The sequence below is a fragment of the Cygnus olor genome, chromosome 19 (assembly GCF_009769625.2).
Source record: "Cygnus olor isolate bCygOlo1 chromosome 19, bCygOlo1.pri.v2, whole genome shotgun sequence".
Classification (NCBI taxonomy): Eukaryota; Metazoa; Chordata; class Aves; order Anseriformes; family Anatidae; genus Cygnus; species Cygnus olor.
The window spans coordinates 206534-221878 of NC_049187.1; the positions used below are offsets into that span (position 1 = coordinate 206534).

At 55.4% G+C, this 15345-nt stretch overlaps 1 protein-coding gene across 1 annotated transcript; it reads left to right on the top strand.

The window, feature by feature from the left end:
* The first annotated feature begins 834 nt into the window (after nucleotides 1-834).
* SAPCD2 (suppressor APC domain containing 2) lies at nucleotides 835-14994 on the top strand. The gene is made up of 5 exons (XM_040531706.1): nucleotides 835-1362; nucleotides 6763-6896; nucleotides 10843-10989; nucleotides 12500-12622; nucleotides 13131-14994. The coding sequence occupies exons 1-5, from the start codon at nucleotides 861-863 to the stop codon at nucleotides 13257-13259; spliced, it is 1035 nt and encodes a 344-aa protein (XP_040387640.1). The 5' UTR covers nucleotides 835-860; the 3' UTR covers nucleotides 13260-14994.
* The last annotated feature ends 351 nt before the right edge of the window (nucleotides 14995-15345 follow it).

Consider the following 15345-nt stretch of genomic DNA (forward strand, 5'->3'; position numbering starts at 1 on the left):
TGCTTCAAAAGCTACATGCTTCCCTTTACAAGGTTGCGGTGCCTTTGGTGTGGGATAGGCAGGGCTTCCAGGGAGGTGAAAAAGGCTCCCGGAAAAAAAATGTTCCCCCGCCTACCTTACTAAGGCTGTACAGCCCAGGCTCTGTACCTGTTCAAACAGGTGTGCAACAAAATTTGGGAAAGGTGCAAAGCCCAGCTCGGTGATTCGGCCATCCCGCCCAACAGCTGAAGTTCGTCGCTGTCAGAAGCAGAAAAAGCCGCCGAGCTCGAGCACAGGTAGCAGCCTGCTGGTTCTGCTGGCAACCAAGCCGATTTACGGGCGGAGAAGCAGCAGGTGAGGCAGTGCTGGGAGAAAAGAGGGATTTGCGCCCCTCGAAGCACCAGCACCGCTCCAGCCCGCGCGGCTTCCCGCGGGCCTCCCCCTTGCCGGGAAGCAGCTGCGGGCAAAGGGCACCGAGCCCTTACCGGCGGCGCCCCCCGCCCTGCGGCTGCCGCCGGGAGGCGCCTTCCCGCCCCCGCGAGCGGCCGGGAGGAGCCCTGCGGGCCCGGGGCCGAGCTGAGGCCGCTCGCTGCGCGGAGGAGGCCGGCGGGGGCCGCTCCCCAAGGCGGGGGGGCCGGGGCCGGGGCGGGGGCGGTGGCGCCCCCCGGGACAGGGGCGAGCGGGGAGGGGGAGGCTCGCGCCGCGCCGCAACTCAAACCGGCGGCCACCCCCGCAGCCAATGGGCCCGCGGGGCCGTCGGCCGCCAGCCAATGGGAGCTCGGGGCCGCCCGCCGCCAGCCAATGGGAGCGCGGGGCCGGGGCGGGGCCGGGAGCCCGGCGCGGCTGGGCGGCGAGGCGCGCTCGGAGCGGCGGCGGCCGCGATGGCTCCGGAGCGCGGCGCCCGGCCGCCCCCCGCCGGGCCGCCCCCCGCCGGCACCGAGGGGCTGCCCAGGGCCTTCCTGCAGAGCCTGCGCACCCTGTTCGACATCCTGGACGACCGGCGGCGGGGGTACGTGCACCTCCGGGAGATCGAGTCCCGCTGGCAGGGGGCGGAGGCCCGCGAGCTGCCCGCCGGTGTGCTGGAGGGGCTGCGGCGGGCGGCGCCGGCCAGCGGGTACCTCACCTTCGAGCGCTTCGTCCTGGGGCTGCGCGCCGCGCTGCCCGGCGCCGACGGCGGGCCCCCGGGGAATGGACGAGCCTCGGGGCGCGGCCGCGGCGAGGAGAAGGAGAAGGAGAGGGAGAGGGAGAGGGGCCGCGGCACCGCCGTCAGCGCCTCGCGGAGCCTGGAGAAGCTGCCGAGCCCCCACGGCGCCGAGGAGCGGCGGGGGCAGAGCGCGGGACACCGGGAGCCGGAGCCGGAGCCGAGCCAGCCCCGGGCGCGAGGTGAGAGGGGCCCCGGCACCTCCCGGGCCGGCCGCGGCTCGAGGGGAGGCTTCGGGTGCGGGTCCCTTCACCGGGCCGGAGCGGGCCCGCTCCGCGAGCCGGAGGTGCCCGGCCGTGGGCAGGCGCCGCAGCGGAGCCGGCGGAGTTGCGAGCGGTCCGGCGGCGCCGGTGCCGGAGAGTCGAGTTAGGCAGGGCGGGTTGGGATCCACACCCGTGGCCAGGGCTGGTTCTCAGGCAGCACAGACCTGTTCTTCCTTTTTCATTTAAAGCGACAGTAAATTCTTCCCCCGGGCCAGATGCAGAACTGTGAGAAGTCGCTGATCTTTTTTTATTTTGTCTTCAGTGGGCTTTGATTCAAGCTCTAGATAAACCGGAATGGAGAGCGCACAGTTTGCAAATCCTGCTCTGTCTCAGGCTTGTTCTTCCCTTTACATTTCTCCTCATGTGGGCGCTTGTCTGTTTGTAGTGGTGACAAGAAGAATTAAGGGCTTTACAGTAACATGTCCGTAGTTGTCCTCTGGCACAAAGTCTGTAGGTGACCTTCCTTGTGGGGTGGATCGTGAAGCTGATCGTCTCTGAGAGTCGCTGGGTATTGGGATGGGGAAGCAAACTCCCGAGAGCCAAGCAGCTCTGCTTGAGTGCCAGCCGCCGCTGTGTGCTCAGAGTCAGTGCTGTGAGTGTGCATTATCGGAAGGGGTTGCTCCATGATTTCAGGCACATTTTGAATGGTGAAAAAGAGCGAAATCTGATTCAACTGTTTTGTTAATTACGTGGCACTATTTACAGCAATAAATGAATGGGAAAGCAGCATTAGGGAGATGTGCTTCAGTGCCCCCAAGCACTGTCCGGGTGGCCGGGACAGGGAACGCCCTGCAGCCTCTGGCAGAGCTTTGGCTGCAGAGCTCAGCAGCAGGTCGCTGCTGGCTGTGTCCCTTCCTCAGGACCTGGGGTCCCTGTGCCAGATCCGCCAGGGTTCTCCTGATCCTGGGCCAGTGAGCTGTTAGAGGGCTTTGTGCTGTCTCATGTGGCTTTGTCCTAGGGCTGCAGTCTGGCATTGCACCTAAAGTGGGGCATCCACCTACTGCTGCAGGAAGCACGGCTCTTACCCCCATCCCAACATTCTCCATCCTTCACTTGTCTTAGGTGCAGTGACTGGGAGGTTCGTGGAGTGAGGTGATTCAGCCAACTGAATGGGTGTAAAATACGTTATTTTTGTACTTTTATGTGCTTATATGTGTTCTTTGGCAGCTACACGATCATTCAGTTTGACAGGCTGGTGAGAATTTTGGGCTGACAAAGGCAGGAGAGGGAGAGCACCACTTCTGGCACCCCTCTGCACGTTGACCAGTCACGGTGCGGCATGCTGAGCTTGGCAAGGGCGAGGCTTGTTCGCTGACGTCTAGATTTGCTGCTAATAAGTAGGAAATGTTATAAGGACTTCTTACCTATTCCAGTGAAGTGCGTTGAGATCTACTGAAACAGAGCTCTGTGTGAGAACTTGGTGTTTGTTATTGCAACACTTGAGCAGGATGACTTCCTTTACCTTGGGAAAGTTGTCTGAGCTAGTTTGCCTTCCATTCCCCACCCTTTCCTTCCCAGTCCCTTCTGTGGGGTGGAGAAGAAATTTTAAACATTGCAGAGATTGCTTTTCATTTTGCCTCCAGACTAATCACTAGAACTTACTTAGCGGAATGGTATTAAACTGGCTGGCTGTTTTATCATCAAGAATGTAAATCCAAAAAAAAATTGAAAAAAAAAATCCTGCTTGGTAGATAATCATCAAATTGAAAGCTCTCTACTAGATAGGACTGAGCAGATGACTACTGTGGAATATAACTTTCTGGTTGCTGAGGATCTTTCCATTATAGTATGGTATACCGATGTCCTGAGTCTGCAGGCAGGTTTAGTGCCTCAGCCCTTGCTGCCAGCTTCCCCAAAAGCAGGGCTATATTCTGGCAACAGGCCTGAATTTCAGACTAATTCAGCAACTTAGTGAAAGTTATAACTCAGAGTTACCGTATCTCTTTTAACTCTGGATCCTGCACACCGGCTCAGTGATACCTTCTACTGCAGAGGACTTTCCTAGCATGTGATTGAACTGGTGCGTGTTCCCCTCAAAGGGATGTGAAAGAGTCAAGCGTCAATGAGGCAAGGCTTGGCTCTTTTCTCACTGAGGAGAAATGTGGGTCCAGTAAGGCCTGTCTCAATTAGTTTACATCATTTGGGCTCCAGGCTATTCTGAGCCTCCAGTCACATGATGTACCTTTTGTAAGAACTCTAGCCAGGAGTGGGGAGATGGTGTATCAGTACTTGTAAACATCAAAGAGTTTGAGGGAGCTCTCCCTGTCTGTGTTCCTGAGGGAAGGAGGTACTGACAGGATGCTACCCAAGCTCTACTTCCTGGCCCAGGGTGGATCCGCATGTGACAGAGGTAATTTGAATATGAATTATGGCAAGATGGCAGAGGCTGAGGGCTAGGTGACCTTCCTGGCACTTTCAGGTGGTGCAGTGACCTAGTGGGACAGCAATTCAAGTCCCTGTTCCACCTTCATCACTGGCTTCTGTTAGCACGGGCAGAGACATGGTAGCATGGGCTTCTGAAGACATTCTTGCTCGACATCGTTTTCAAGCTTCTCAGAAGTTGTTGTCAGCCAGGCAGTGCTGGAGCAGCCTGCACATCGTGAGCGGTTGCTTGGTTGCCAGCCACAGTGTCCAGGAGCCCACTGATGTGCCCAGCACGAGGATGGTGAGGCTGATGTTGGAGATGTCACTGTGCACAGAAGGCACCGTGACAGCTCCCTGCTGCTGGTTCTTAGGTTGCCTGCTGTAACAGGTGTCACAGCATCAGGGGTCTTTACCCTTGCGGTTCCCTATGGAAAAGCTTTCATCCCTGCTGAGAGCCAAGGAATTAAGATACGGGGTGGTAAGTGCCTTGTCCAAGGGGTCTGCAGTGTCCATGGGCACTGCCTCCTACCAGCGCAGCCTTTGTGGCTTGGGTGGCCTGGCTCTAGCAGCCTGGGAGGGAGGAGGCAGGACCTCTTCTGCACCCTAGAAAGGCGGATCCCTACTCATTACCAGAGGTTTTGTTTTAGTTACTATGTTGTTAGCTCAGGTGCACAGAGCTCATTTGTTTGACTGGTGAGCACGTTCTAGCACGGTCTTATCAGAGTTTCAGCTCAGATCAGCCTGTGGGCTCTGTGCCTTTATCATGCCACACAGACCCAATACTAGCACTTTCGGGTAACAGCAGCAAAAACTGTTTTAACGTGTTGTTTCTACCCTGCAGCTCTTCTCAGGGGTGCTCCTGATTTTGCTTTGGGATTCTGCTTATCAAAGCTAGTCTCAGTTTTGGGACTGTTCTTCTGCTTCCCCATCAGGATGTGTTACAGGTCTGCTAGGAGAACGTGTGCACAGCTGCACCAGTCTTGCTGTTTTAGCTGCCCCTCCCAGGTAGATATGGGTGTTTGAAACTAAAGACAGTTGACAAAACAGATAAATGAGTGATATCAAAGACTTTGTGCTTAGTAAGATGCCAGAGACCTCTCTCTGCTGGAGCACTTGCTGATAAGACAAGTGGGACACTGTGATGAATCAGCAGGAGGATTTTTCCCATACCATCGTGGCCCCTCTCCTCAGTGACGCAAAGTGACAGGCTGAGCGAGGTGACCGCATAGCATGCCACTGTTGGGGCATTGCCTGCTGTGAGTACGATTCTAGCTCCTGTTGCTGAACAGATAGATATGTGGCAGCACAGACACCCGCAGCGTGGTGTGATTCTCCCTGACCTCACTGCCTTCCAGCTCCCTCCTGTGAACCGAGCTTGTCTTTGAGATGCAGGGTGACTTCTGCTGTCTCAGCTCGCTTCTCCTGCCCTATATTCCTCTTCCTTCCCATCTGTGTGCTCTGCTGAGGAGGCTTGTGCAGCAGCTAGGTGGTGTGCCTGGCTGGGCAGCACCACACGTCCTGCCTCAGCACTCCCAGTCCTTCATGCCCATCTGCACTGGAGAACATGCTAGACCTGCGGGAGGCTGCTCAGGTGCCTGGGAGCCGGCGTGTGCCCAGCCCATAGAAGAAGGATGTGGCGATGGGCGGGAGTGCCTGGGAGATACATGGGCAGCGGTCCCATGGAGATGTTTTCCACAGCTGCCTCCTTTCACTGGCCTACTTCCTTGCTGCCGTTTTCTGGCTCTTTTTTGAAAGTAGGGAAAGCAAAAAGCTGTGATCAGAGAGCATGGTGAGCAGCAAGAATGAGGGGGTGAGCACGCGGTAGGGTCTGCTGGGGACTCGGCAGGGGACTGGAGCAAGGAGGGAGCGCAGCAGCCTTGCTGCCTGGGCATGTCTGGAAGGGGTGGTGGCAGCAGCCTTGGTGCCCTGGCACCACGCTTCACAGCAGCAGGGCGGTGCTCTAAGCTCATCCAGAAACATGGAGCTGAGCTGGCTGGGACATGGCTGCAGGGCTGCCTTTCTGGCAAGTTAGGCAGGGCATGCAGTGCAGGGCTTGTGCTGATTTCAGAAGGTGCTTAGCCAGTACCTGCTTTAGTGTACCAGCGTGTAGCATGGGCAGGAGACATCTGATCCAGCCTGAAATCTGCCAGTGTGAATTTAATCTGCAAAAATAGGTTATGTGTGGATTTGGACCAGCATCATTTGTATGTAGTACATCAGCCTTTTGCTAAATAGGATGTTGGGATTTTGATAAAATTTTGGTAACCCTGTAGCCAGATTGTTGTATGTTTAGACCAAAGGCATGCGGCTTCTGGTATGCATCACCCCCTTTAGCACCAAGCACATATCTGGGTGGGGGAAGAAAGTGTAATTGTTCTGAAATGTGTTGGTCTGATCTCCGTGACCATCTCCAGAGCTGCTCTAAGTGGCTGCCCCCTCCAGAAAAAGCCCCTTGTGAGAGCTGCCACATGTGACTGGAGAAGGAGCTGATCTCCGACTCTCTCTGATGCTGCTGGGTTGCCACTGTTTGTACAAATGGCAGCAACTGTGTGAGCCCGTCACCAAACGGGAGCTGCCTTCAGGAGGAGGTGAATGCATGGCAAAGCCTGTGCTTCCTGAGCAGAAGTCAGGGATCCCGTGAAGACTGGACAAAAGGGTTGGCAGTACCACTAATGGTGTAACTGTGCTGGAACTGAAGCAGCGTTGCCTAGAAGCTGCCTGCTTTTTACAGAAGATGATCACCAAAGTCTGTTGCCAGCCTGGCACAACAAAGTAAGCTGTTGCTGAGGTCTGGCTTGCCTGCACAAAGATGTGAGCAGGTGCTAGGGCCAGTGCTTCCTCAGCTGCTGCCTGCCCTGCCTGCTTGCAGGGCTACCCCACAGACTGCCCCACAGAGGGGCCGTGGGGAGGTTTTGTTGCAAGCAGCTGGTGCCCTCATGCTTTCATCTATTACAGGTATTGATGTTAAGTCTGCTGGGCAGTCCCAGGGAGATGGTGGCCATGGAGGCACTGGGGATGTTCGGAGACATCAGAGGGGACGTGCAGAACACCGGAGACACACTATCGCCAACGGTGTGGATTTTAGCATGGTAAGGAAACAGCCTTGTCCTGGGCTGCAGTCAAGGGGCCTGCCCCTGCAGGATTTCACAGTTATAAAGTTGTGTTGATGTACATGGTGGTCTTGCAGTTACTTCCAAGGTGTTTTCTGTCCTGAAATGTGCAGGAGGAGGAGGAGGTATGGTTTCCCCTGTGTCCCATGGAGTTGGCACCTGTGCAGTCAAACGCTGTCTTCATGGGCAAAAACTTGGGTAGAGAAAGGCAACAATTTACCTTATGGTGCAGGAGAAGGCCCCAGTGCTGCAGTCACCCGAGAATATTGGTCTCTGGGCTTTTCAGGCATGCCTTGTGCAGAGCCTCTGTGCTGTGTCCTCCACTAGCTGTTCTTTGTAGGTCAGGGCTCAAGCATGCTGATCCTTGTGGCTCCCGAGAGATTTTTGCCATTAATGCAGAGAAATCTGAACTGAATTTGGCTGGGAAGCCCAGTATCAATGGATTTGCTCCGCTCTCTGTCCCTGAATGGAGAGGTTTGGATCAGATTGCCCAGACCAAGGGATCTGTGCTGCTCCCAAGTGGAATGGAGAAGCTGCCTGGGCATGTTGCCCACAAGCTCAAGCCAAGACCTTGCCTGCAGGATGAGTGATCGTCTGGTCTTCCTCGCTCTGTCTCGTGGCGTGAGAGCTGCAGGCAAGGCCGTGACTCTCACATCTGCAATTCCACTTCTGGCACCCTGGTGTCACCGGCTCCCCGATCTGAGCAGGGCCAGCAGGCTGCATGGGTGTCCTTGTGCAGCATTGATTTACAGCATTGCACTGGCCTTGGGCAACATAACACGCTCTGATTTGTGGCCTGACCAGTCTGGGGAGGGGGCAGTTTATGCACACGTGGGAAAAGATTTGTTGGGCTTACAGCAATGCAAGGGGCTGGGTCTTTCCCTCTCAGACTGAGGGGGTCTCTGCTGAGAGGTGCTGATATAGAGCAATAAATGTGGATGTGTCTGCCTGGGATTAGGGCTCCCTGTGGTCCTCAGGTTTCTGGTGGTTGGATGTTGCTGCTTTGACAGGGTATGCCCCCTTCCTCCCTTAGCAGGGCACTCACATGTGCACATGGCTCCAAGGTGGAATGCAGCAGAGGTGTCATCACTGCCCTGAGTGTGAAGTCCTGCCTGGTGCTGATGAGGAAGGGGATGGTGGCCAGGGTGTCTCGCTGAAAGCTGGTGTTTGTTCCCAGCACTGCCACAAGTGCTGTTGCTTTTTAGTGTTGCCATGGCCTTTGTTTCCCAGTTGTGGGGGAGGTGGGAGGCAGGTGCTCTACCTTTCTTCCATCCATCCATCTCTAGTGTATCCGAGTGCTGCACTGCCTTTATGTGTTCCTCCTCCCAGAGACAGGATGCCTCAGCTTGTCCTGTGGGGGTGAGAAGCCTTCCCATGCACCAGGGCAGAAGTAGTTGGTACAAATTCCACTTCTGAGTATGCAGAGACGGTTGGAACAGGTTTGAATCCAGCGAGGATTGAATCTGCATGCAGGGCGGGGGTCTTGCCTGGCTACACTTCCTCCCTGATGCTGGGAGGATATTTGGCAAGACAAGGCACACAGCTGTGATTAGGCTAATCTGCCTAAAACCTGGGGGGTGGGGGTGGGGGTAGAAGGGGGGTAGTGAGGCACTGTTGTCCATCGTGCGTCCCATAGGTGCACTAGGACCTGTTCATCCTGATCAGCAAAGCAGATGAGTGGGGGCTGTGCTGCAGCCCCGGGACCCTTTTTGGTAGACAGCTGGTAACTGCTTAGATGTTTGGTGGTTTTTGTTGTTGTTTTATTTTCAATGAGTCCATTGAGCGACCCAATTTCCCCATGTCTTTGGCATAGCTGGAATGAGACCTGTGAGAGGCCAAGCACTTTTGTTTGCAGGCAGCCCAGAGAACAGCAGTCTCCCCTCCCCTTCCACCACAGGCAGTGACCAACCAAGATGCGCTGTGCCCATTCCACCTCCCCATTCTCCTGCCCCAGAAGCTGCTCTGCCCCTAGCTGTATCCTGTCCTCTGCCCCTAGATCGATTCCGTCTGTCCCTGCAGCTGACAGAACTGCTGATGTCCCACTGCTCTGTGGGATGCTGCCTCTTCCTCCGGTTTCCGTGCTGACCAGCAGGCCCAGTGGGACCAGGTTGGGATAGGCAGTCACAGGCTGCAGCCAGAGCTGGATGGGGGTCCTTGCCACATACAGCACCTTCTTCATGCCCCTCAGCAATACTCTGTGTAGCACCAAGACTCTGCGGTTCTTCGTGTGGGTACGTCCCCTTCTGTCTGTTTGTCCATATGAGCATGTGTGTGTGAGTGGCTGCTGTATCGTAATCAGCATTTCCAGAAGCAGAGGGAGCAAGAACAGCCCTGGCATAAAGGGTAGCTGGCATGTGACAATTGTGAGACTTAGGGAGTGGAGGTGGGGACAGAGAAGTGCTGGCAGCCTGAAGAAGCTGTTGGTACAGTCCCACCTGTTTGCTGGAGGCAATCGATGTTTAGGGTCACTTCTGAGCTGAATTGTTCCCATCCAGATGTTCTCCAAAACAGCAGAAGAGGTTCCCGAGTGTCCAGCAGTTTCTAGGCTTGCCTGCTTGCGTGATCAGAGTGCTTATGGTGGATGGAGAGCTGTCTGCCCTCCACAGTGAAGACTCTCCTGGTGCTCAGCCTGTGCCACAGGCTGTGGAGGTCAGGCTACATCACAGCAGAGAAGGCAGGCAGCCATTTGCTCTGGGGAGTGCTGGGCACGTAGCCCAGTGCTCTCGACATGGAGGAAGGCCTTTCTGCCTTGGAGCAGCCACAAGGGTGGCCCAGGAGGGGCGTGAGCTGGGGGAGCAGGCTGGTACAGCTTGGGGGAAGGGGACAGGAGTTAGACTCGATGATCCTTATGGGTCCCTTCCAACTTGGGATATTCTATGACTCTATGACAGGGAAGAGTGAAGGCTGATGAACTGTGCCGTGGTCGTTCTGTTCTTCTGGGAACAGAGCCTCCTCTTCTCATGACACCTCTGTGATTTCCTCATGGCAGTGCAGAGCCAAGGGGCCTTGGGAGAAGGGGGTGGCAGCAGAGCAGGGAGGCCCCTTGTCAGCTGGGCACAGGCAGCTAGGTGCTGCTGCTGCCTGCTGTTGATGGAGGGCCCAAGCTGCCTGTGCTGCAGCAGGTTGTGGCTGGCAGGGCCCTGTTCTGCTCGTCCCAAAGGGGTGGGGGCAAGAGCCCTGGGTGCTCTGTTAGCAGCCCTCTGGACATGTGAACATATCATGCCCCTCTCCATATGACTCTTGAGCTTGAACCTGAAAGACTAAGCAGACACCACCAGCAGAAGGGTGCTGTGCTCAACTCCAAGATGCCTTGGGCAGAAAAGCAAAGGAGAAAGCAGAGAGCTGGGTAAACAGGACTGTAGATTTTGCCTGCGGTTCTAGTCTGTGTAGATAGCTTGGCTGCTCTCTGAAGGCCAGGTGAACTTGTGCTACTGATTGAAGCTTGCATCCTCAAGAGGATTTAGAGAGTGGGTGCAGGCCCCGTTCTTAGCACATCCCTGGATAAATGACAAAGCAGAGAAACGTGCTTCTTCACTAAGAGCTGGTGGGGAGCAGGCCTGGTTCCTTAGACAGGAGGATGGAGGTGACCTGACTGCCCTTCAGCTGCTGCAATTGTTCTCCCAAACTGGAGAATTCTTACCCCAAATCAGGATCAGGCAGTGGCTATCATCCAAATTCTCCACAGCTTTTCATGGGGAAAAGGACTGACACAGCTGCTGGTAACCAAATTCCTCTGTGTCTCGTGAAGAAACCAGCTCCTTGGGCTTGGCAAGACCTTGGACTAGGCTAGAGGAAATCGCTTGAACTTTGGATTAAGTTGATCTGTAGATGCCTTCGCTTGGGATCTGATGGGGCAGTGCTTCTCTGAACATTTGACTTGGACCTGGGTGAGGAGGGGGTAACACATCTGTGCACTGTCCTGCAGCTGAAGCATATGAAGGAGCTGGAGCAGGAGAAGGATTTCTTGCTTCAGGGTCTGGAGATGGTTGAACGTGCCCGTGAATGGTACCACCAGCACATCCACTTCATGCAAGAACGCCAGAGACTCCTGGGAAAAAACAAAAACAGTACTGTGAGTCTAGGGCTTGTTCTGGGGATTCCCATCTGCTTGGGAGGGTCCGTGGGATGTGAGAACTGGGCTGGGATGTATTGGTGCACCCAGCATTGGCCTGGCTCTGCTGCCTCTGCTTGTTGCGTGTGCTCTCACTGTTTGACCGAGGATCCCAGAGGGGCTGGGGACACTGGACCAACCCTCCCTTGGCAGAAGAGAGGGAGAGTGGCAGCAGGTAAGCAGGGTATGAGCGAGCCCCTCCACGCGCCTGGTGTGGAGCTGTGGGGTTGCTGCCTGAAGGGGATCAGGCCTGGCCTCTCGCCATGGTGGATTTCCCAGGTAAAATTGCCCAATGCAGAGAGGCCGGCCCTTCCTCACCAACTGGGACATTCTGCTGCCCACCTGCCAGCCACAGGGCTCTTCCTTGGGCCGGCCCACCTGGGGGAGCCCTAGGGCAGCACAGGAAGGGTCTTCCCTTGTGTGGACACCCATGGCCTTGGCACAGCTGGCCAGCCCCACTCACCTCCTGCCAGGCTGCGTGCAGGTTCAGGATCAGAGCATGACAGAGCAGCCACAACCTCAGCCCTTGTGCTGTCTGTGCCATAATGCCAGGCTTGAGGCCGGTGTCTTGCCTTCTGAACATGGGTATGTCCCATGGCCTGTGCAAGCTCCCTGCTGCAAAGGTGCAGGGCCAGCTGAGACATGGAAGCAGGTGGGTGCCCCAGCTCTGGGAGGTGTTTGGAGGGGGCTGGAGGCCAGCCAGCCACCAAGCCCTCTCTGCAGGGCAGAATGACTCCCTAGAAGCTGGCCCCAAAATAATGCCTGGACTCTTCTGCCCCATCCCCCAGGACTTCTTCCCTGATGGCAGCCAGAGCCACCTGGGGCGCCTGCTTCCCAAGCTGCAGGAGGTGAACCGCTGCCTGGGTGACCTCCTGTCCGCCGTGGGCAAGGTGAGAGAGCAGGACGTTAGCAGCTTGCCATCACTTGTGTGAGCTAGGGGCCTGCCCTTTCTGCCCTCACACTGACAGCTGGGCTGTCACTGGAGCTTCCCCAGGCTCTAGGGGCCAACTTGACTATGTTGGCAAGACAAGGATGGTAGACAGCCAAGAGGACAGTGCAGCTAGTCCTGGGCTAGGATGGAGGATTCTCAAGGTATTTGAAGGGATAAAGGAGGTCCCCAAAAAGGTGTAGACCTTGTCATGTGAACAAGGAAAGCATCCTGCTGAGGTGCCGAGCCAGTCCTCTTGGAACTGGCTGTCCTGGATGCCAGGTCACATGGGCTCCTGGCAGGAGCAGGACACATTGGCATGAAAGCTTCCACTTCTGTCTAGAAAAGCCTTGGTGGAGACCCTGTGATGGCCTGTGCTGACTGTACTGGTGGGGTCTTAATCCTGTGTAGGACTTCGCTCAGCTCCCAGTCTATTAGTTCCCCATGGGTCACAGAAACAGCTTCTATCTTGGGACACAAGTTGGGGAGGGTCACCAGGAAGAGAGCTCAATGTCTCAGCCCTTCCCTTCATCTTCTCCACAGCCAGGGAACCCTTCCTCAGCTCTGAGCAGGCTGGCCCCCACAGCCCCCGTGGTGTCCCCAGCCTCAGCAGGTTCCCAGCAAGCCATCAATATGCTGAAAGAGCAAAACCGACTTCTCACCAAGGTGAGTGGGGGTGACAGAGAGGAGATACACTTACGGAGAAGGCTGGGAGGGAGCCATTGGGGAAAAAGTATGAGACAGTTAGAAAGTGTTCTTTCAATCTGGCCAACCTTGGTCATCCTGGAGAAGGGCTGTGGGCTACACCTGGAGCCCTTCCATGTCCTGCAACTGGGTACCCCTCCTGTTGAGGGGCATGTGTCTAGCTATTTGCTAGGTGAGGGACTGTGGACATGGACCTCATTTTCCCTGCCAAAGGGAAAAGACCATGACAAATAAAGGCCACAAGAGGGTGCAGATGCTGCATCTTGGGTCTGTAAGCAGTGCTTCTGGGAAGCAGACACCAAAGATGCTCCTGCCAGGGCCACGCTCACCACAGGGATTTGCATCCTGGCACATGCAAATGGTGGTTTTGGGCTGTGGGGGGTTTAGAGCAGCTGAGCCTAGCCCAGCTCACAGATGCCTCAGGCACAGCAGAGCTCTGATCAGTGTTTTCCTCTTCTGTCCTGTGCAGGAGGTGACTGACAAGAGTGAACGCATCACCCAGCTGGAACAGGAGAAATCTGCTCTGATCAAGCAGCTCTTTGAGGCTCGCGCCCGCAGCAACCATGAAACGAGCCAGCTGGACTCCACCTTCATCTAGTGCCTGTCCCCCAGTACTCTTCCCGGCCCTGTACTTGAGCTTCCCCAGAGGGGTTTGTGGGGCTGGGACTCTTGCCCTAAAACCATTGCGTTCATTGCTCCAGGTGTGGAGCTCTCAAGAGCTGTGCAGGTCTAGAACTGCCCGTGGTGTCCCTGTGGGAGGAAGCTGGGGACAGCACTTCCCCAACCCTGCTTGGGCAGGCCTGGGGAGTCTACCCTCCCTGCTGTGCTCAGCCAGCAGCACTGCTCGCAAGCTACTCCTTTTCTAAAACTGACTGCAGTGACTACTCCCCCATCCCGTGATCCCCAATGTGTTGGGTGAAACAGACGCTACCCATGCTGTCTGCACAGGGAGAGGTGGGGGAGAGCTGCTGTACTTGTGGCCTGACTTAGGCTGAATTCTGGCTGCTCTTAGAAAAAGATGATGCATCTTGAACACTCCAGCTGGCATTCCCAGGCAAGCCTGGCCATTGAAAGGTGCCCTGTCTGTTGCTTGTCCCTCTGTCAGGGGACAAGATTGCAAATCTGTAATGGGGCATACCTAGCTCCTCCCTGCTCTCTGCTGGTGGAACCAGACTGCAGAGCAGTGCCCGAGCTGGTGCTCCTCCTAGGGCAATCCCTTTCTCCAGTTTGCTGTAGTGATGCCACAGTTGCTGTTTACACATCTGCAGGCTCCTATAGTTAATGAGCCATAGACCCAAATGAGGTAGCCCTGTACCTCTTGAGCTGCTGTTTCAGGCTCTCTGCAGATTGAGGCAGATACCTCTATGTCACTTTATTTTGTTTGACCTGGTAAGCATTTGCTTATAAGCCTGGCAGTCATATTTTTTCATGACGACTTTAGAAGGAGGACAATAACAGAAGCCTGATTTCATATTGGGGCTTTAGGACTTGGTTTCTTGTAACCGAATGTGGGTGATGAAGAGGAAGCTGCTAGGCTCTTTCTTTGTACATCTCCAAGTGGAGAAATGGCAGCTTTGGGTGACCTGGTAGTATATACAGGCTACCTGGGGTGACGTCCTGGGTGTGAACTGAATCCTTCTCCAGCTCTATTGGAGTGGTGGTCATGTTAGACTGGTGTGCCTCGGGATACCTCCTCCTTCCCACCCAGCTCAATGATGAGGCTTGAGCTGTGGCTTGGTACTTCGTACTTACGGTACATTCATAGGAGATCCGTGTGAATCCCCATGTAGCACAGTCCTAGTCTTTTGTAGCTCCAGGACCTTTCTCTTCAGCATTGTTTGTGCTTGGACTCTACTGGCACAGTGCTGTGGCACAATGCACTGAGCTGGGCAAAAGGTTCTGGACCTGCCCTGCTTTAACAGGTTTAGCTCTGTTGGACTGGGAACTGTGCAAACCAGTTCCTCTCCCACTCCTGGGAAGATGTTTCTACCAGTCCAGTGCTGTCTGTCCTACCCAACTCCTCTCTGAGCTTGATCTTGACCTGAAGCTCACTGCAGGGCATGTGGTCACAGTTCTTCCTTTGTACCTACTGCCCCCTGCCAGAGTGGGCATCAGCAAAGTGTTAGGGAAAGGAAGAAAGAGCAAGGCCATGGCAAGTCATGTCCTGTATCTGCAGGAGTATGGTGTTAGTTATCCCCTGGGCATCGGTGCCTGCCATCTCTTTGATGTCTCCTCTGGTGTCCAGTCCCTGTTTTGCCTGAGACTGAAGGAAAAGCGTCTCTCTTCATAATCTGTCTTTAGTGATAATAAAGTGGGGTGAACTGTTTAGTTTATCCTTCTGTTTCTCTGACTAAATCAGCCCATTTGTTGCTGCAAGCCTTGCAGTTCCTGACTGTCCTGTCCCAAGGGATTGTGGGTGAGCTGAGGTTGCACAGTGGGTCTCTGCTCCAGGTTGGGTTCCCATGCTCTTTCCCTTCCCCTCTGGGCATCCCTATGCTCTTGGGCTGGGGACGCTCCCAGTCTTCCCTCGCTACTGTAGGATGGAATCATGAAACCCCCATGCACCCCCCCCCCCCAAACTTTAACGTTATTATTTCTTCTCAAGCAATGCTCCAATATGACCACCTCCAATGACTGTGGGCAGCTGAGTTGCAATGACTGGTGCCAGCTCTGCAGTTGTCTTC

What these genes read in the sequence shown, in the direction of transcription:
- SAPCD2 (XM_040531706.1), top strand. Translation starts at nt 861, where the DNA reads ATGGCTCCGGAGCGCGGCGCCCGGCCGCCCCCCGCCGGGCCGCCCCCC. An exon ending in ACGGTGTGGATTTTAGCATG is followed by an intron (nt 6,897 to 10,842) that starts GTAAGGAAACAG and finishes ACTGTCCTGCAG; the next exon opens with CTGAAGCATATGAAGGAGCT. An exon ending in GAAAAAACAAAAACAGTACT is followed by an intron (nt 10,990 to 12,499) that starts GTGAGTCTAGGG and finishes TCTTCTCCACAG; the next exon opens with CCAGGGAACCCTTCCTCAGC.